This window comes from Drosophila subobscura, chromosome A, assembly GCF_008121235.1.
Source record: "Drosophila subobscura isolate 14011-0131.10 chromosome A, UCBerk_Dsub_1.0, whole genome shotgun sequence".
Lineage (NCBI taxonomy): Eukaryota > Metazoa > Arthropoda > Insecta > Diptera > Drosophilidae > Drosophila > Drosophila subobscura.
Genome location: NC_048530.1, coordinates 9,062,626 through 9,083,162, shown reverse-complemented (window position 1 = coordinate 9,083,162; position 20,537 = coordinate 9,062,626). Strand labels below are relative to the sequence as shown.

Genomic DNA, 20,537 nt, shown 5'->3' with positions numbered 1-20,537 from the left:
TCCAAAAGATATATAAATTTGTTTAACATAAAAAAAAAATATACGAGAAAACCAACCGATTAAATACTAGCATCGAGAAGCAAAAAAAAATAACATTTCTATCTTCTGGAAGGAAACAGACGAAACAAGCGCTAAGCGGCTAGAAAATAGTAATATATGAAGACAATTTTAATCATATTAATGCAATCGAACGAAAACTGATTATATGCATTCTTCATGCATTGCTTTCCTCCAAGCTCCATATCCTGCTTTCCTACATTTTACTTTTTAATGAATTTCAATTTGTAAACAAATACAAAGCAGTGCTTTTTGTCGACTTTGGTCATACTGGGATTTTTCTGTCGCAAGTAGGTCCAAAAGCTACAAGCTACAAAATGTAGCTCATCTGAGTACTGGGCTCATACAAAAATAGGCTGTTGTCTGAGCCTGCCTGATTAAATTAATTTTTTATGGATCAAGACGGATGGTGCAAGTGTGAATCGATGTTTCACATCTGTCAAAAATTTCACCTCTACGGGATGTGCGCAGTGTGCAGTCTTTAAAGGCAATGCCATATTGTCGATATATCGATGGTACAAGAATCTATCGATGTATCGCAAAATGTGAAAACCATCGATACATGGTGCTCGTGCTGATGTTTATGACAGTGTTAACATAAACATATGTTTGGCCCGGTGCATTTTTCTTGACAAGCGCAGCTTAAAGTTACCTTTATTTATAGTTTTAATAAAAAGGTACACCAAATTCGGTTAAAGAATAAAAAAAAATGACAAAAGAAATATCTAGATACCCACGACAGTGACACCTGCAAGCAAAATGGAAAAACGTGGTTTAATTTGTTTCGTTTGTAACGCACGATAGATGAAACTGGAAACTATTTTGAGAAAAAAGACATTGATAAATTGGAATATCAATGCAAAGATATTCAATTCTCAACCGAAGACATCGGAAACAAGAGCAGAAGTCCCTTCGAACCAATGGCCAATACATTTTATGAAGCCAGTGTGTAGTCAATTTAGCGTCTCTGTTGCCCGTGTACTTACATAGATATGTAAATTCTAGATCAGCATCAATAGCTGAATTTATGTCCGTCTGTCCGTCCTAAGGCCTAGTTCTCAGAGACTATACATATGTTCAAATGCAAGAGCCACCAAGTTTTGCATCCAGACTGCTTTGGTTTCAAACTGTTACAAGTGTTTTTCAAAAACAAAAAACGCCGTTCCGTAAAGAATGGCCATATCTATCAGAATTTCCGAAATATGATCAAATGGGATTATTATTATAGCCAGAATGGCAACCCAATTTGGAGTATGGAAACAGCCGGCTCATATTTTTTCGCTCTGGACTCTAGAAGTAAAATGCTGTACAAAAATATACCATAGCTACGATCGAATTTTGTGTTCAAAAACATCGAGAATATTGAATGTTTCAATAATCATAGAATAACCATACAATTTGCATTTTTTATATTGCAGATAAAAGATTAATTCCGAATTAAGCCCTATTGCGTACGATTTAAATGTCGGAAAGAAAAGATAACAGTGCGCAAAAAGCCGAGCGAGGCTTTCAGCTAGAGGGAAAACTGCGAGACGACAATAAAATTCAAGGAGCTGTTAAAAGCTTTGATTTAAGCCTTGATGCATTAGAGGCCGACCTGAAAAAAGCGCTTTCAGCGCATAAAGATCCACTTCTGAGCGTAGATGAACGTATCAAATTGGATAGTTATTTGGTATACTTAACTACCACATTATATTGGATGTATTTAAAGTTACAGGGCTCAGATGTATCTAAGGTAAACTTATAAAATTAAGTATATACATATGTACATATCTATCCAATAACCTAATGCATTAAATTTATGTTTTCAGCATGGTATAACCCATGATTTGGGTCGCGTAAAAGAAATTTTGGCTAGAAGCAAGGAAATAAATGCATCACTCGAAGCTCCTCGCTTAGATATGCCTGCAACCAAGCGATTTATTGCTGCTGGAATGCACACACGTTTTGTGGATATGGACGGTGTAATGGTTACTGAAGAACAATACAAACGAAGTCTTTTGAACGCTGGGAAGAGTAAAATAGACAAATAGTGTTTTGTACAATATAAAAGGCCGCAGAAAATGCTGGGCTCATGTTTAAACATACCATGCATAATTTAAATATTTTTCCACCTATAAAATAGCCGAAATGTACAATAAAAGTAAATGTTCCGATATTTGGAATGTACATATACCTCGTACTCGAAGAGTTTTGGCATATTTAAGTTTTGTGGTCGAAATGGATGTATGTTAGGCTCAGAAGGGGGTATAAACCAGGAGAGGAAAAGCTGTTTGCTGATGCGTTATCCAGACAACACACAACCTAAAGCCATGGAGGAGCAAAGCACCGAATCGTAAGTTGCAAGAGTGAGCTTTCCCCTACAAACACTATAGAAACTACGGATAAGCCCCCAAAATGCTTCCAGAACCAAATAATTCATTCAGCGTCATTAGAATCGACTGCTGCGATCCCTTCTACATCAACTTCGATTGTAGATTTATATCGCCTCGCTCGCCGCCCTTCGGGCGCTTATGGGAGGCAGCAGTGAAGATGGCCAAGCAGCATTTTTATCGCTCCGTGGGATCGTCACTATTTAGTTTTGACGATCTAGGGACATTGGCCAATCAATATTTAATTCTCGTCCTCATCACAATTTGCGAAAATCCTGAAGATCTTGGCGCCCTTACACCAGGACCGTGTTCTAAGCAGCAGCAACGAATAAATATTAAGGTAATCAATCTTGTCTCGCATATACCTTATAATAGTGTTCTATTTTCACACACATAATTATGTACTCTTCGTACTGCTTTTATTGCAGTGCCTTGTTTGCCCTTATTTCTGAGCAGTCTAAGCAAACAAATCATCAGCCAACGCGAACCCGTTAGAATTGTCATCGAGCGCTAAACATCTTGTCGGTTTCCTTAGACACTCGGCTGCTCCTACTCCTATTCGAAGATTAAGGCTATAAAATATACGAAGTAAAACAATAAATATTTAATTAAATACCTTACCTGATAAATAAATAAATAAAATAAAAACAAAACAAAAATACATGTACATGTAGGTATTTCTATTCAAATGTTAAATGTATATTAAAATTTAAATAATTGTATGACTAGTGACCGTATAAATAATAAAAAAAAAAAATTCTCAAAAAAATTTATGTACATATGTATCTACTCTCGGCACCTGGTAAAAGCACGCATTATTATTATTTTAGTAACAAATTTTTGGGTATCATTTGGGTTCATTTCGTTTCTTTCGCACCAAATTATTATATGTCGGTTTTTGCATACTCTTCCTACCACGCTTCGAACCAAATTGACTGTTTCTGATAGATTGGGACTTTAAATTTTGTTTTAAGAATTATGATTTTTTGAAATTTTATAAATATATTTTAAAGCTGTTTTCAGAGGTAGCGCTTCTTTTTTGCACAAAACTTAAGTATTTTACATCTGTCTGTTATGAAGTATTCGGCAAATATTCTGCTTTCAATTTCGAAATTTATCATTTTGATGAGGGATTTTTTTTTTAATGAAAATTCTGACTTTAAAACTCTTAAAAAATCGGAAAAAAAAGACTCTTGTTTTCTTTTATTTGTTGTTCATTAATTAGGCTTCTTTCAAGGTAACGTCCTCAAAAAATCGATGGAAAAACGGTTGAGCTAAAATTGGTTGACCAGTGTTGGAAGATATGTTCTATTATGTTCTAGTAGGAAGATAATGATAGATTTCGACATATGTATATGGTAACTATATTATGGTAACTTTTATCATTCTGGGTGTAATATTTATCCGATCTCGACGAGTATCTTAGCCGGCTAAGAATATTTGTAACTTAAAGACAGATAAACGCGAATAGCAAATAGCTAAGCCTTCTCCTAAATTGGGCTTGTCAAATCGACCTAAAAGTATGAGTTTATATGAAATTAATAAGGAGTATTTTTACGAACGGTGTACGGTAGAATATAATAGATACCTAATCCAACTTATGGAAATAGTTTTGCACCAATTCTCCGGAACCGCCGAAATCAAAAAAATTATATATGCATCCATATTCATTTCGTCCATTACAAAACATTTTTACATTTATTAAAAAAATTGCACGTGGACAAAGTCGCGGCGGGTTCAGCTGTTCTATGTATATAATCGAGCTAAAGCGGAGTTCCATAATAAATGGTTTTATGGATTATTTGAATATATGTAAAATGACCGTAACTTACAAACCAAAATACAATATATATTCTTTCGAGTCGATTTACAAATGTCTCAAGTACTCCCCCACCCACCACAAGGCTTTGTCTTTAAAATTATTAAATTCCGTGTTATCTTTGGAGTTACAAAAAATGTATGTATAATACCCACAACAAACAGGAACACAATGGGCAAGTGAAAAAGTTTATGTTATTTGTTATTTGTTACCAATGATTCTATTATTGATTTTCTCATTTTTTACATTTATTGCATTTTGTGGTAATGTCTTTAAACACATAATGCAAGAAGAGATTGAAGCTGTTACAGTTATACATACCTACATATGTATATCATGTACATTATAGTTTGGATTGTATCAGTTTCATTCTGCGGTAATACATAGAGTATATATAATTTCTTTTATCGTTTTTTATATATGTATATGTACAATCAAATTAAAAGATATTCTCAACATTTCTTTTGGCCATTCTTAATGTCACATTATAAAAATAATATAAATGCACTAAAACTAAATTTGCGAACGTAAATATCTACTTTAAACTAGTTTCTTCAGTTATATGTGAATGAGTAAAGTTCGTATTAAGTGCTGTTTTACAAAGCGACCAGAATTATGTTGGGCACACCGTGTTTCGAAAAACGAGGCTCAGTGTTTAGTTTTAAAGAAATTGAAAATCTATACTTCTTTGTGCTTATTAATTGAATTAACTATTGGCAAAACATTTTAAACAGCTTGTTCTGTGTTTCTGTGTGTTTCAAATAATAATAAAAGACAAATATTATACGTTGTGTGTCACTCCTCCTGTTGATTGCTTTACAAACGCGTTGCGATTCATTTCTTAATTATCCCTCATGCAGAAATAGCTCTTGGTAAAATTAGGATGGAGCGGGGCTAACGTCAATGTTCATAGAGGGGTTCGGTTAAACCCGAAACTATGATCCAATCATTGTATTTGTCTTTTTACTATGTTTTGTGTTGGTAAGTTGGAGATATTCCAATGCGGCCGGCTGGCATTGTACCAAGACCAACACCTGCGGAACTTACCACTATGCCCATTGTGTGATCTGATTCTTTTTTTGTGTTAACTGTTGCGTGGCTTAATGAATCGACCGAAATCATATGTTGGACAGGAATGACTATTGGTGTCGATGGAGTGCTCTTTCCAACCACTATACCTGAAGACAGTGGTGACTGTTGCAGGCTTTGTAGTGGAGGTTGTGAATCCGTTTGAGCGACATTGGCGGCTAAGGATGATGTTTGCAATCGGTGATGTGACGATTGTGGGCCTAAAGCACCTACTGAAGGAGGTGGAATGGGACTCGGCTCCTTACCTCGCAAATGTGCTGCAGATTGCGCAGCATACATATTCATGGCTTTTTGGCGCTCCTCTGCTTCATGCCGCAATGCGGCTTCCATAATGGGATTATAGCGCAGAATAGGATACGGGTCGCGGTATGGATCCATCCCCCAGCCCGGAGGACCCGGCGTGGCAAAATGACTGATTGGACCGCCGACACTTAAGGTGGGTGGCATCATACTTCGAGAGAGATGCGATGGTGGCGGCGGTAGTCCATGTCGGCCAGCCACTATAAAATTTGCATGATGGTGATGCACAGCAGCAGCCGCTGCATTTGCTTGCACAGCTGCCAGCGAATTCGGATGGTAGCGTGGATCTCCAACAGCGGCGGCAGCTGCCGATACACGCATTAGCATCATATCCTGCTCTTCTTTGGTGCGCGTATGTTCCTCTTTAATACGTAACTCCGTGGTGAGTTCTCCCACGTTGCGATGTGGGGAGCGATCTCGTGCAGGGACTGGCACGGCAGCTGCAGCTTGTGCTGCCGCCGCTTGCTTATTACTCTCATTAATGCGCTGCTGTTGCAACATTCGCTCCCGCTCCATTTCTCGACGTTCCATTTCCCTTCGCTCACGCTCTTTTCGATCGCGTTCGCGTTCTCTTTCTCTTTCCCTTTCTTGTTGCTCTCTTTTTAGTTTGTCTTCTTTTTCTTTGCGTTCTCGCTCTTCGCGCTCGCGACGCTGTCTGTCACGCTCTCGCTGTTCACGTTCTCGTGACTCCCGCTCGCGTTCCTCTGCTTCACGTCGCGCATTGTCCAAAGCTGGATCAGATTTTATCGGCCAGTTAGGTGCAGAAGCGGGTGATGTATGATATGCAACACTGCGTTGCATAGCATTTGATCTAAAAATAAAAACAATAATAATAATGAAATATTCTATTTTTTCACATATGTATATAGTACATATGATGCATATTAGTTGTCGGGTCATGCAATAAAATACAATAAATTACATCTTTCCTCGCACTTAGTGTACATACAGATGTATAAGGTCCTGATCACGCTCCCTTTGTAGAAGGTGGCAATGTCGGAGCTCATTTAATATATAGTAAGTATACGGAGATGGCTATTCTGTTATATTATGTCCAATTGTGCAGTCTTTATTTCAAAATTGTTCATCTATTCAGGTTTGTGATGTAAGATATGGTTGTTTTTTTTTGCCACTGGTGGCACTACTCAACAAGAACGAATTTTCTTTACTCAACGAACCAAACCGACTTTATCTGATTGATTTACAGACATATATTTCTTAATTATTTGTTTGTCTTTATTTTTTCTATCCCTTTTTGTAGTTTTAAACTCCGTTAAACATTTGTAAAAGTTTCTGCCCCCACTGATAGTGTAGTTCTGAATTCCGCGTACATAAAATCTAGTATAAACAAAATCCAAAAGACGGTGAAATTGTGAAAATTATTTATTTTATTTGAATAGTAAACAAAAACACATGGGGAAAAATCGTAGGTTTGCGACTCGTAATTTCGCGAACGGCATTTGATTAAATTAAAAAATACCCAAAACAGATCATTTTTTGTGCAAATAACTCTCTTTAGAATAATCCTTTACAATTCGCAAATTTCTTGCATATTACCAGACGACCTCAAAGTCGACGTCCATTACGCGTACGTTCGCGATCATCTGTTTTTCACAATTTTTATGAAAGCTAAAACTCGACCCCACAAAACTTTCATACCGCTGAATATATATACAAATTGATGGAAATGCATGGCTGCACTTACCTCCATGCGTCTATATGTCCGCCAAAATGCGTCAGACCCGTGAAGCCAAATGGAGCAACATAGCGTCCAAAAGGAGAAACAGCCGTACCTGTTAAAAGGTAAGTCCATTTGAAACTAAACATTTATTTAATCAGAATTTGTACAGCTTACCGATATGACTAGGTGGTGCGCCAATGAAACTCGCCGCCAAAGGAGACGTTTCAAATGAAGAACGTCCTGGCAATGCATTTGCAAACGCTGCAGGTGGTGAAAGTTCATTCGTCCGTTGAAGAAGATGCTGTTGTGTTGTATTCATTGCAATAGCTGTCGAAGATTTAATACTAATTGACGGTGTTGGCCCACTTGCACTCGCTATACCGCCTCCAATAGCCGAGACAGTTCCAATATTATTAATTGTGCTGGCAGTGCTAACAGTGCTACTCCCACCGGCTCCAGATATCAAGTTGCTTGCGGTGTTTAGCGTGTTAGTGGAGCTCAAGTTCCCATTTGCACTATTTCCGCCTGTAGGACATCCTGTCTTATCAGAACCTTGCTTGTTTTGATGGTAATAAATTTCCCACGCAATACGCACATGCATAGCATTCCAGCGACCAGTTTTCTGTTTAAAATCATTATTTGTTTTCCATAAATAACAATGCTAAGATAGTTGATTTCAAAATATCTAAACATACCATAAAACATAAAAGGCTGTGAGTGTTTAATTAAGCTAATGTTTGATGGTCTTGAAAAAACCTTTTTGCATTTGCATCTTACATACAGTCATGAAAAAAATAATAGAAACGACAGACGCATTCACATTTGATTTTATTTCGTTTTGGCGCAAATTTTGTACAGGCAAAACAATTGTTTGGTTCCAGGATTTTTGCGCTTTATTTATAATTCTCTTTTGGGTTTCTTTCGTAATAATTATTAGCTGTGAGTTAGAGGCAATTCAATGCCATATACACGAATTTTCAGCAGCATTTAGCTGTGCAAGTTGGCCTAAATCATACAATTAAATTACATTATAATACATTTTTATTCTATTTCAAACTGAAAACGCAGTGTCTTTACAATAGAGATTATACATACAACTACTAATTCACAGCCTGAAGGCAATAGACATTAGTTGTAACGAAGGATAAATCCTAAATAAATAAATGGTATTTACGCATGAAAAGACCCAAATGCAAACTCAAATATAAGCTTCCATTATCAAGGAAAATAGTGGATAAATTGCATAAAATGTGCACACGGAATGATATCATATATAATTAGCTTAAAGTTTAAAAATGCTGTCGTTTCTTTTATTTTGTCCATCACTGTTAGATTTTATTTAAACAATGAGGAACGCTGTCACACCTTTTACCCTACTCTTCGAGTAAACTCTAGGCGACCCTCACAGTCGATATGGTACGTACACTGACAATGAACAATTTATTATACTCGGTACTCGAAGAGTAAATAGGGTATATTGTATTTGTGGGGAATAACGGTTGTATGTAACGCACAGAAGGAAACGTTTCCGACCCCATAAAGTATATATATTCTTGATCAGCATCAATAGCCGAGTCGATTGAGCCATGTCTGTCTGTCCGTCCGTCTTGTTGAGCGCCTGGAACTCAGAGACCATAAGACTTCTGTATGCTCACACTGTTACAAGTGTATTTCAAAAATGAGCCCCGCCCTCTTCCGCCCACGCAAAAGGGCGAAAACCTCCCAAATCTACAATTTTGAAGATAAAAGAAAACTAAAAACGCCATTCCGTAGAGAATCTATCAGATCACCAAACTGGGATCCGATTGGATCATTATTTTGGCCACAAAGACAAATTTGCAGTGGCAAAACCCACCCCGTCCCGCAGCTTATTTTTGTTTTTTGCACATTCTCTCATTCACACTCTGCCTCGCGCAGTGTGCGGTCTCTGACACGTCTCTGCCTCTGCCGCGTCTCTGCCCTGACTCTGCAGTGTGGCTCTAGGGGAGGGTGGCGAGCTAAAGGAGCGTGTTGGCGTGAGTAGTGTTGTTGATGTAGATGACAGATGAAGAAAAAATTTAAAATTTGACAAATAACCGCTAAGGTGCAGATGTAGTACTGAGTGCCGGGAATAAAAGTTGTGACGCGTAAGAAGCGTCTCACACGTCCCTTCTCGTTTTCATTGCTTTGGTTTGTATGAGATTTAAATAAAATAGGTTTGGTTTTATTGCTTACCTTGGGAGCAAAAGCGGTCAAATGGTTCGGGGGCATGAACGGTGTTGCTCCCCCCAAACCAGTGTGCAAAAGACCTGACGAACTGTAGCCCGTATAGCCGGCAGGAGGTAGGCCAATACCAGCACGATAGAACTGCGGGTCAACAGCCGTGAGTTTGGGAATGTCTTTAAATAATGGCGGCGGAAAGATTTGTGCTGAAGTTGTTTGGCCTGAATGCATGGGCGTAGCTGTAACGGATACGGATGCAGCTGGCATCATCTGCTGATGCTGGTGCAAGTGAGTATGCTGATGCTGGTGATGGTGAAGCTCTTGCCGTAGATATGTTGACGATGGTGGTGTGGGAGGAACAGATAGGCCAGAGCGATCCAAAAACCTGCTGTCTAGTTCGCGACGTAGCAAATCTGCTTGGTCATCTGTGCAAATAACAAAAATATCCACATAAGCGTTCGTTCACTTTTCTATGCATTATTATTCTCATACTTTTACTTGGCTGAAAAAGAGATTCTGCGGAAAACGGATGCGGTGTGGGTGTAATTGTGCTTGCACCCGTGGGCTGATTTATGCCTTGTATGTTGGACGATGACGTAGTAGCAGAAGCTGCTGCCGTTGTTGACATAGTGGTCAAAGTGTGGGATGCCAATGAAATTTGCGGAACTGAGCTGGTGATAGCTGTAGAAGTGGCTGGAGTCGCTGGAGAAGACGTTGGTGGTGTTAAATGTGCGGGGAAGTACGAAGTAGGTTGAAAGTTTGTGGCTGTCACATGACCACTGACACCAGCAGATGACATATCGTGTGGTGACATTGAATTGGATGGGGTTCTTGTCGTCGGAGCCACTGTCCCCACCATACCAATTCCGATTCCTGCTCCTACATTTAATGGCGGTGGAGTTGGACGGGCACTACCACTGAATATAACAGATGTGGATGAGATGGGTGTCGATACCATAGAAGAAGGGGTAGAGCTGCAAGCAAGGTTTAACGTTATTGCAATGGTAAATACTGATACGTTAGCTAAGAAATTACTTTAACCACAAGCCAGTCTTTGGGGAATAGGATGATAGACCCGTCCCTGGTCCCGTCATTGATGAATTTGATGAAGAAATGGTTATGCCAACGTATGGACTTGGCACAATCGCACAAAACGGTGCACTTATGCTGACACCCTGCGACACGCCTGTTGATGATGGGGCCGATATGTTTGATCGCAGATTTGTAGTGCTGCAAAAGAATATTAGCTATGATTAGAAAAATTCTTTTTTGGAATTTACTATATCTATACAGAGTCGTCTCTTTCAAAATTAAGTAACCAAAAATCCACTTCGAAAGGGCAGAACAATAGAATCGAATTTTACCTTAATAATTTCGTACATGCAAACCTAATTTATGCCTAATCTTAAGAGTCGAATTGTTTTCCATTTAATTCATAACCATAAAACATTTATAATATTTGACTTATGCTTTAAAATATTTATATTTACATTACCTGTATACGGGATCCCGATCTTTGCTGCAGGGACTTTCACCTTTCGGTGAAACTATTCTTTGGATCACAGATGACGATGATGACGCTGATACAGATGATGAGCACGACGTTGTTGCTGTCGTTAAACTTTGGACGGTGAGAACTGAAGCGCTCAAGTTGGAGGCAGGAACAGTCGACGTGTAAGGTGGAGCTCCGCAACGCAAAAATTGTTGGTGTTGCGATTGCATTGGTGCCGCTAACTGCGGATGCGTAGTTAGCATATGAGACACTGATGGAAACTGCACAGACTGCGGAAGCATTTGCGTAGATGGTGGAGGAAGTGCTTGTGGCGTAGCAGTTGCAAGCGAGGTTACGGCGGGAGTAGACGGTAACGAAGTTGTGGTATTTGGACCAGCAGTTGCATTGCCGAAGGAACCATTGGCATATACAGGCACATGATGGGAATGAGATACATGTAAATGGCTTAGCGAATGGCCAGCAGTGGAGGAGTTTGCCGAAAGAAAATTTCCTGTCGCTGCACCCGACTGTGAAACGGGTTGTGAAACGCTGATGTTATTAAGCGGGGTGATGGGTCGCATTCCCGGTGTCGATGGTGCACTCTGTTGCACTGTGAAATTTAAAGATGAAGTCTTCAACGATGCCGGTACTATTGGTGACTCTCGACTGCTTCGTGCATCTGAGCTACGAAGTAGAGAGGATGATATGTTGGGCGATGCAGTTGGCAATGTTGGGGGCAGGTACGGGCCGTGCGTTATGTTGTTGTATGGTGTGTACAAAGAGTAGTTAGGATAAGGTGTACGGTATGGCGGTGCCTGAATAAGCATAGGCAAGCCCGCCGCCACATGAGACATCGGAGGTGGTGGGGCCCCAGGAAAGAGTAATGGGGGCCCTGTAGTCGCCAGTGCACTCGACCCTGCTCCAAACACCGAACCAGAATTTACAACTGTGCTATTGCTGATCGATATTGTTGTTGAAACTGCCGACATCAATTTGGTAGTAACATGAGGAGAAGCACGTGGCTGTGTACTTATTGGTGCCTTTGCCGTACTACTGATCGTCGGAAAATCACCAAGGAAACCATTGAAAACTGGATTGCCAGATGCAGGTGCAGAGCCATTTGTGATTTTGAGTGTTTCGACGGAAGAAGCTGTTGATATCGAAGATGATAACAATCCAGTGGCACTAGCCGTAACATTATTGTGGCTTATGCTTCTTGCAACGGTATCGCTTGATTTCAGGCTGCTTGCTGGCACTTGCACGGCACTCGAAACCGAAACCGGCGACGTCATCGGTAGTCCAGAACTTGAAGTTGAGATGCGCCCACTAAATTGGCACCCAAGTCCTAAGTTACCATGCGGTTTCTGGCCACACGGTAATAATGGAACAAGTGGCCGTTGTTGGCTCGCTGATGATAATCCGTTTGAAGCAGCAATCTTTGTTGAAAATATAATTGGCTGATCATTACTCGTTGAAGCAGTCACACTTGTGTCATTTCTAACAGACGTTCCAGCATTGGGATGCTATTAGAAATGGAGAATAAAACATATAATATATATATATATAACATAATAATAACAATAAACTTACTTGAGGTCTAGAGACAGATGGAGTAACGCACAAAAGGGGATACAGCGGTTTATCTGGAACACATTTGTGTACTGCATTACATTCCTTAGTTTCGCTGTCCGCAAGAACGACTGCAGATGTGGACACGGAAGCACTGGTAATCACAGCCACAGCTTGTTGTGCACTTGCGATAGTGTTTTCGTTGGTAATACCACGTGCATCACTCTCTGACCCCCCTGTAGACCCAGGGATTAAAGTCGGTGTTAAAGGCACGGCCGGTTCAATTATTTGCAAGAGCGAAAGATCCGAAGGCTTGCTATGACTCTTCCGGTCTTGATTCGGTGAAGAATTTGAAACATGCATTGCCGCCGATGGGTAGTCTATACCCAACAAGCTTGAAGAATTCTGTAAAACAATTCGAGTAAAATCACTTAGTTATGTGATGTAAAATGACAAAACGATCCTCAACATTGCAACCATCAAAAACATTTCCCAGACTCGGTACTAAATGAGTATGTAATGAGGGTAGGTACTTTATTTGAGTTGTAACTGCCAGAATGAAACGTTTCAATGGATGAGAGATTTCCTATACGAGGGATCGAATTCTTTCCACTTTGGGTCTATGAATACGTAGCTGCTGTGATTCTTGACGGCTTCCTTGGGAGGTATTAGTGGCTTCCGACGAAAATTAAGACTTTAATTTTTTTAATTTTAAACACTTATCTCTTTTCCCCTTTCTTCTCTCTTCAGATTTTCCAGAGATATCCAGAGTAACAATTTTACTCTTATTGTATGGAACAAATTAGGAAGATCAACTCTAAGCGTTAAATAAAAATTTGTTGGCTGTTATTTAAGGAGAATCAAGGAATCCCAATAAGTTCTTGTTCTTGATTATACAAAAATATGAGTGGTCCACAGTTTTTTATGTCGAAAATGTCTAATTAGGCCTTGTTTTAGAGTCACTTCAACTGAGTGCCAAAAGTGCTGGAAGTTGTGCCCGTGATGAGGTAAAAATATGTATATCTTTCTTGTAGGAGATAAAAAAGAACCCAAAAAGTTAAGTTTACTCATTTAAATAGATAATAGTCTCACTGGTAGTGAAAGTAGAAAGACAGAGAGAGAGAGAGAGAGATAGATGTGGTGCGCTCTCTTTTAGTACAACGCAGACTCTCCCTTTCCGATTCATTTTTAAGTGCCACTAATATAGAGAAAGAGTGAGAGCAGCGGAAGGTCTAGAAAGACTAAGGACAAGAATCAGTGAAAGGTGCAGACAGGGAGGGAATGACAGACAACGCTGTCAAATTGCTACAATTGCTACTTTAAGTAATTAAGTTGAAGCTCAAGTCCTTTTTTAATTCGCCATCCATCGAACCAGGAATTTGGCCATTACCAAGCGCCAGAAGATGTGCAAGGAAAACAAGTTGTCCTACCACAAAATACTGAGATAATATATCAAAGGTGTGATGGCTGGATGGTTGTACTTTTGTGGCTAGTATGTAATAGGTCCTAATTCTCAAGATTTAAGCAGCCGATAGGCTGTTCTGCAACGCGACTGGAAGCGTCTGATGAAAGCGTTTGAGCTCTGGAGAGCAATATCATGACCCCACCAAATAGTCTAAAGGAATTACCTCGTAGATCCTAATTCGTTCGATCAACTGCCTCCAAAGCTCGTTCATGCTTCATCGCGCAATCATGCTTAATGATCATTTTGCAATCTTTTGCAAAATTCTTGGTAATTTTGCACGTTAGCTGGTCAACGTAAGAAGATTGCAGAGCAACATTTTGGAATACTTCCAATGCAATTTAAGATCTTGACCGATACGTGCAAATAGCGCAGCTGATTAAGCTATTGATTTGAAGCTATTTGCCAAAAGAATGATAGGCATGGCACTATTTATTGTAGATAGAAAAAGTCGATGTGCTGTATTCTAGTGGTTGTCACTTAGGCAATGTTCCGAAATACACTTGTAACAGTGTGAGCATACAGAAGTACGGATGCAAAATTTGGTGGCGCTAGCTTTTATGGTCTCTAAGATCCAGGCGCTCAACAAGACGGACGGACGGACAGACAGACATGGCTCAATCGACTCGGCTATTGATGCTGATCAAGAATATATATACTTTATGGGGTCGGAGACGTTTCCTTCTGTGCGTTACATACATTCACTTTGTGCACAAATACAATATACCCTATTTACTCTTCGAGTACCGGGTATAATAACGATCCCCACCCGAAAACAAGCACTCAACATCGGCGAAGTTTGACAAACTACTCGATAATGACTCTCTCGTCGGAAGATTCAACGAGGAGAAACGTTGTTGACGTTTGCCATCTTAGGATCATCGGAAATTTATAGGAAGAAAGCATTTTGTAGCAACAGTTTTGGCACGTCGTTCATGGGTTATTGACTTAAATCTCATTGAAGTGTTGGCAGGTCCTTGGGTCCTTGGTGACCCATGTCCGTAATGAAAACAAATTTCGATTAAAAGATAAGTATTAAACCTGAATACACATGTATATTTAATTTAAGTTTCGTTGTTTTTGTCGATTTTCTTAATCAACGCTACTATTTCTTTGAACACCTTTAAAATATATGAAAATATACTCTTAGAGCAGATAGGACTCTCAAAACCATGTCGATATATCGTTGTAAAATTGCAATGTTTACCACGTTTTTGCCTAGAACAGACTACTCGAGTTGGGCTACTCCCTAAACCACTTTGTATCACTGTTTGCTTTTGTTAAAATGAGTAAAATGGCCTGTTTTCTGCAAAATAACATACATATGTATAACAGTGTAAGACAGCGAAATTGGGGATAAGCTTTCATTATAATCTAATTTTAAATTTCGTTTTGATTTCGTCTATCTCACAATTTACTTCTCAGACCATTTGGACGAAACTTTAAAATCTTTCCCTATTTTCTCGTTGTTGACCTCTTAACCTAGTAGTACTACGTCTTACAACAAAGGTATTTTGAGAGCTTTGAGAAAATGCGACAGTCATTTCTGACCACGGTACAATTCTTTATGGGGGTTGGAAACGATAACTTCTGGCTGTTACATATGTACATACCTCTAAACGAATAACAAAACACGGTTCTTTTTGAAAACCATGCATAAAAACTGTAACAAATTAGGTAGAACCGTTCAAATCATGATTCTCTAGCCAAGAAACTCACCTTATTTTCTCCGCAGACATTATCACACTGGAAGGAAGAAAGAAAATGATTAACATTTAATTACAAATAACGAAGTAGAGCGCCTAAACTTTAGTACCCAGTACTCTGTCAGTATATACACATGTGAGCTTATGAATTTATTCGAATTTAAACATATTTTATACGCTTTTTTAATTTTTTCGCTTCTTCTGTCCTCTACTTCTACTTATCTAATTTCACACTCGCCGCTCTATTTCGGCCACGAGCACACTGCGCGAGGCAGGGTGTGTGAGCGAGAATAAGTTTGAGCTGAAGTCCTGGAAGCGGGTAGGGCATATCAACTGCATAAATTAATTTCTTCATTCTGCCTATAACTATGATCCTATCTGACCCAAATTTGTATATCTACTATATATGGTCCATCTCCATCTCTAAGGAGCTACGATTTTGGTTTTTGTTAATCTGTAAAATTCCACTAATTGTTGTGCTTTGCGGGGCCGTTATGGGGCGTGGCGAAATGTTGAAACAACTTGACTCAATTTGATGTCAAAAAAGATGGTCAGACGGAAGGACAGACAGACATCGCTATATCTTCTTTTGTGCGTTATCTCTAAACTTTACAGATATAGGTGCATATATTTATTTGAAAAATACATACGTTATTATCTCCCTTGCTGCTGCATCTTTGAGCCTGGTGATAAATGAATAATTATTAATATTATTGTTACAGATTTGTATATGGGTGAAGCTTGAAACTTACTTCAATAAAAATATCATTTTGTTCGTTGTCCTTGTTATTATTATTAGTGGGAACAACGACCTGCGCTGAACCGTTACTTAAATCTTGAATATTCAGCATGTGACAGGCTGCGGCTGTGGAGACTTCTAAATCCTTAGAGCGGTTTGGTTTCTATGGTGTAATAAATTGGTAATTATTCATTTAATATAAACATACGATCCAAATACGAAACTTACGTCCATGGCTTTCGCCGGCTGTGAGGATATTTTATACACCCCTTTGTGATTATTGGTTGCTGTTGTTGTTGTTGCTACTGCAGTAGCATCATTTGATTTTATGCCTTTCTTCCCAATATATTCCATGCTGTTGTTCTGAATATCGACTGGTGTTACAGCATTACTAGGTACCTCATCTGTCTTATTAATGCTGGCAGGGGGATTGTGAGATTTGCTGGTTTCCACCATCTTACTGCTTGCACTCAGCATGTTCGTCTTCATGCAATCTTTTGTATTTTCATTAATTCCACCAACGGTTAACGTTGAGCGGCTGATATCCAACATGAGCGCATCGTTACCGTTACCGTTACCATTCTCTAGGAAAGTAGTTTTACTGTTCGTAAGGCTGTTCGTAGGTACTGTACCACCGTCTCCGTCAGATTGTTTGCCTGATTGCTTGGCATGATTCACTTGCTGACTACAACTATTAATAATTTGATTCTCATTGCTGATGTTACTTTTAATATTGACACTATCGCTGCACTGCATTTGCTCCTGCTGTTGCCCGTATTCAGATCGCCAATGTGCCACACATTCCGCTTGCGTATCGGAGGCTGCACTTACTGTAGGCAACATGTATACTGCACTACAGCTGCTGTTGTTATTGCTGTTGGATGTGGTACAATTGTGATTTATGTTGTTGTTAATATTGTTGTTGCCAGGATTGCGATTATGAAGCTGAGTGTTCTCCTTAAGATTGGTGTTGCTAACAACAGCCAGCGCGGACAAACTTGTGGCACGCAGCGGATGTGGTTGACCAGTATCGATTATCTTTGGAATTTTCATTTCCTCAATGCAGTAGGTTGACGTTAGCTCTTCGAGTGCGGATAGGCGTTTCTCCTTGCGTTTTTGACCCAATTTAATGGCGAACTGTATTTTTGGTAAAAGAAAAGGTCATTAATCTTGTCATATAAGAATGCGATGAGAGTGATCAATCAACCTACCTCGAGATCTTCATATGTTTTAAACTCCAATATAGCAAAACCGTCGATGATCTCCTCCTCGAGCACTGGTGAGCGAGGTAATTTTCTACGAACCGGGGGCGGTGGACGAGGTGGTGGCTTGTCACGTGGAAGCAACAGCGTTGATGATGATGACGTTGAAAGAAGATCCTCATCTAGGGATTCACCTTCGCTGTCACTAGGCGTGGCCATTAATCCGGAATTGCACTCGGGGGAATGTGGCGGATTTAACAATAATGATGCAATACTATCTGTAGGGGGCAGAAGGTTGTTGCTGCCATTACTACTGCTGGTAAAGTTTCCGTTTGAATTATTGCTGTCCTCGCCCATGCTGCCCGCGCTATTTATGTGGTATATCATGCCATTGCCTGGTCCTGCCCCCGGCCCACTACCCATCAGAGCAGATGATGATGCACCAGTGGCTATAGCTCCGATTCCTTGGCCTGCAGCTCCTGCAACAGCTACGTTGACACTACCAGCATTACATCCACTGATCCCCATAGAGCCAGCAATATATGCGCCATTTAAGGTACTTGAACTACACCGACTATCTCGCTCCGCTTGCAGACGCTGGGCACGCTCACGTCGGCGCTTTTGCTGACGCTGTTGTTTTGCATTGAGACTAAGATGGGCACTGCTGGATGTGTTATTATTGGCATTGTATCCATTTGTGTTGACAGTACCAGCATCTAGTTCTGATCCGATTTCAGTACTTGCCAAAGGTACTGCACCACCAGATGCCAGTGTACATCCTGTTGTCGATGAAGACGGTGATCTCAAATCCATCCCCGTTGATGCTACGGCTGCCGCGGCTGCGGCTGCTACTATCGAGAGTTCCGTATCGGAGTCGAAATCACTTGCACTAGGCCCAATTGCAACAGATACTCGACAGGCTGAAGCTGACGCAGAAGCGCATCCTGATGTATATATTTCTTTTTCAATCGACGCAGTCGATTCTTGTGTCAATGGTTTAACCGTGGATTCTCCATTTGGTCGAGTCTTTCCTTGCTCTGGGATATTAGCAGAAGGTGGCGGAAGGTCTAGGACTGATGTCGCTAGTCCCGTCGCAAGTGTTGGCATAGCTGTCGCCCCACCAAGTGCCGTCTCATTTGTATCCTCTTGGTATTGGAACACTGTTGCTCTAGCCCCAGCTGCTGCTGTACCGGTTGCATCGTCATTTAATGACAGCTGCTGATTTTGCGATCCAGATCCAGATCCACTAAGGCCGCTTTCAGTCGCTGACGCCTTTAATTTAGCGCTCGTGTTGGTATTTTCCAAATCCATAACTATGTGGCTTAGGGATCAGGTTCAGATTCCTACAATTTAAATTGTTCTTATTTTTCAGTTCAGTTTTAGAGACAACTATCTATATCCATTAGACGTATCCTGATAAAAGGCAAAAAAAAAACCAACACCACCTGAACACAACTGTTTCCAAATTGTCCGGATCGGTTCTGATGTCTCTAAGCCGGCAGCGTAGAGACAATTGCCTATTAAACGCGTTTAATTTGCAAAAATCGATTAGTCGCATCTATTTTGATTTTTTCTTTGCATTATTCAATTACTATACGCGGTATTCTAGACAACCATACTTTAGCAGGCACGATGATTGGTTCGATATTGGCTTCTTTTTGTTTAATTATAGGTGACACAAGTAAATGTAATAAATTCATAATGTTTTTATTATCATTACTCAAAAACTTTTTCTTCGTAAAAATTTGTTTAAATGTAGCACTTGTATTTACTGTCATAATTTTAGCCATATTATATAGACACATATGTATATACATATATTTATAATATGTAAATGGCAATGTAAATACTTTGCTTTATCTTCAATTTATTACACAAAACAAAGACTTGAATAAACTGTAGACAATTAAACGTCACAGCAACAGCGTATGCACTATTTCAAACATTTATTTCACAAAATGCTCCACATTTATTTATTTTCCTAGTTCACATACATATGTATTTATAAATGGAATATTTTGCACTACTTCATTCTTTATCATATACTCATTATACATATGTATGGCCGCTTTTTTTTTTTTATCTATGCTTGCGTCGTCTATGGTTATAGTCGGCTGCGAGAGCGCTCGCGCGCTAGCTCACATTGTATTTGTGAGACTGTATAAAACGACTCTAGTAGCAATAGTCATCTCGCTTACACTTGAGATTGCAGTCAACATACATAGTGGTCGTCCCGAAGTGTTGTGTACGCAGCGCCGCAAACAGCACTACACAACACGTACATACATACATACAAGGGACTTTTTGTAAGCCAAACACATTTGCGCATGTATATTTCGAACTTAAATCACATATCATTGTAGACAGCGCATAGCTTAGCATTTACATACGTATAAGACGTACAGCTAATATGCCTATACTGTATTAAATTTTGCATTAAAAACAATTATTTAGATCCCGAAACGTTTTTAACCACGAAGAAACAGCACCAAGAGTCAGAGAAGAGCAGCTTGTCCGATTATTGTAAAATGTTTACGTTTGCAAAAATATCGAACGACTTCGCCCGTGTCACCGATTAGTTTCCGTGTCCACTAGAAAATTATAAAATTCTGACGATATAAAACCGGGCTACTAATGAGTTGCGATTTCCAAAATTAATTGTACATGGCACATAAGCACACATATTTCTTTAAGTTTATATATAAATAAATTAACATTTATTTGAATAAATATAAATATATTTGTTACATTTATTTATTATCAAAAAATCATATCATTTTAATCGCAGTACTCAGATTTGGTCAAGATTTGCTCAGGGATAATATTCGAATGGACACTATAGAAAAT

At 39.5% G+C, this 20,537-nt stretch overlaps 2 protein-coding genes across 7 annotated transcripts; one reads left to right on the top strand and one right to left on the bottom strand.

Annotated features, from left to right (window-relative positions):
- The first annotated feature begins 609 nt into the window (after nucleotides 1-609).
- LOC117889609 lies at nucleotides 610-20,395 on the top strand. Of its 2 annotated transcripts, XM_034794034.1 has the most exons (5): nucleotides 611-734; nucleotides 1,476-1,792; nucleotides 1,869-2,096; nucleotides 2,265-2,268; nucleotides 20,385-20,395. In XM_034794034.1, the coding sequence occupies exons 2-3, from the start codon at nucleotides 1,520-1,522 to the stop codon at nucleotides 2,088-2,090; spliced, it is 495 nt and encodes a 164-aa protein (XP_034649925.1). In that variant the 5' UTR covers nucleotides 611-734; nucleotides 1,476-1,519; the 3' UTR covers nucleotides 2,091-2,096; nucleotides 2,265-2,268; nucleotides 20,385-20,395. The 2 variants fall into 2 exon arrangements, with proteins under 2 accessions (XP_034649924.1, XP_034649925.1); XM_034794033.1 differs by lacking the exons at nucleotides 2,265-2,268; nucleotides 20,385-20,395 and having other exon boundaries at nucleotides 610-734; nucleotides 1,869-2,239.
- LOC117889608 (serine-rich adhesin for platelets) lies at nucleotides 4,029-20,203 on the bottom strand. 5 transcript variants are annotated; one of them, XM_034794032.1, is made up of 14 exons: nucleotides 17,700-19,033; nucleotides 16,717-17,625; nucleotides 16,502-16,651; nucleotides 16,400-16,432; nucleotides 15,763-15,789; nucleotides 12,603-12,986; nucleotides 12,226-12,535; nucleotides 11,016-12,162; nucleotides 10,556-10,750; nucleotides 10,013-10,494; nucleotides 9,533-9,945; nucleotides 7,493-7,940; nucleotides 7,343-7,430; nucleotides 4,029-6,448 (listed from the first exon to the last, which is right to left on the bottom strand). In XM_034794032.1, exons 1-14 carry the CDS (start codon nucleotides 18,999-19,001, stop codon nucleotides 5,215-5,217), a joined length of 7,122 nt encoding a protein of 2,373 aa, XP_034649923.1. In that variant the 5' UTR covers nucleotides 19,002-19,033; the 3' UTR covers nucleotides 4,029-5,214. The 5 variants fall into 5 exon arrangements, with proteins under 5 accessions (XP_034649923.1, XP_034649918.1, XP_034649919.1 ...); XM_034794027.1 differs by adding an exon at nucleotides 19,889-20,203 and having other exon boundaries at nucleotides 4,030-6,448; nucleotides 11,016-12,535; XM_034794028.1 differs by adding an exon at nucleotides 19,985-20,203 and having other exon boundaries at nucleotides 4,030-6,448; nucleotides 11,016-12,535; nucleotides 17,700-19,103.
- Nucleotides 20,396-20,537: the final 142 nt, after the last annotated feature.

Coding starts and splice junctions, on each gene's coding strand:
- LOC117889609 (XM_034794034.1), top strand. CDS start 1,520: ATGTCGGAAAGAAAAGATAACAGTGCGCAAAAAGCCGAGCGAGGCTTT. Junction 1,793..1,868: donor AGGGCTCAGATGTATCTAAG/GTAAACTTATAA, acceptor TTATGTTTTCAG/CATGGTATAACCCATGATTT.
- LOC117889608 (XM_034794027.1), bottom strand. CDS start 19,001: ATGGATTTGGAAAATACCAACACGAGCGCTAAATTAAAGGCGTCAGCG. Junction 15,790..16,399: donor GCAGCAAGGGAGATAATAAC/GTATGTATTTTT, acceptor TCTTCCTTCCAG/TGTGATAATGTCTGCGGAGA. Junction 6,449..7,342: donor GGACATATAGACGCATGGAG/GTAAGTGCAGCC, acceptor TTTTATTTTTAG/ATCAAATGCTATGCAACGCA.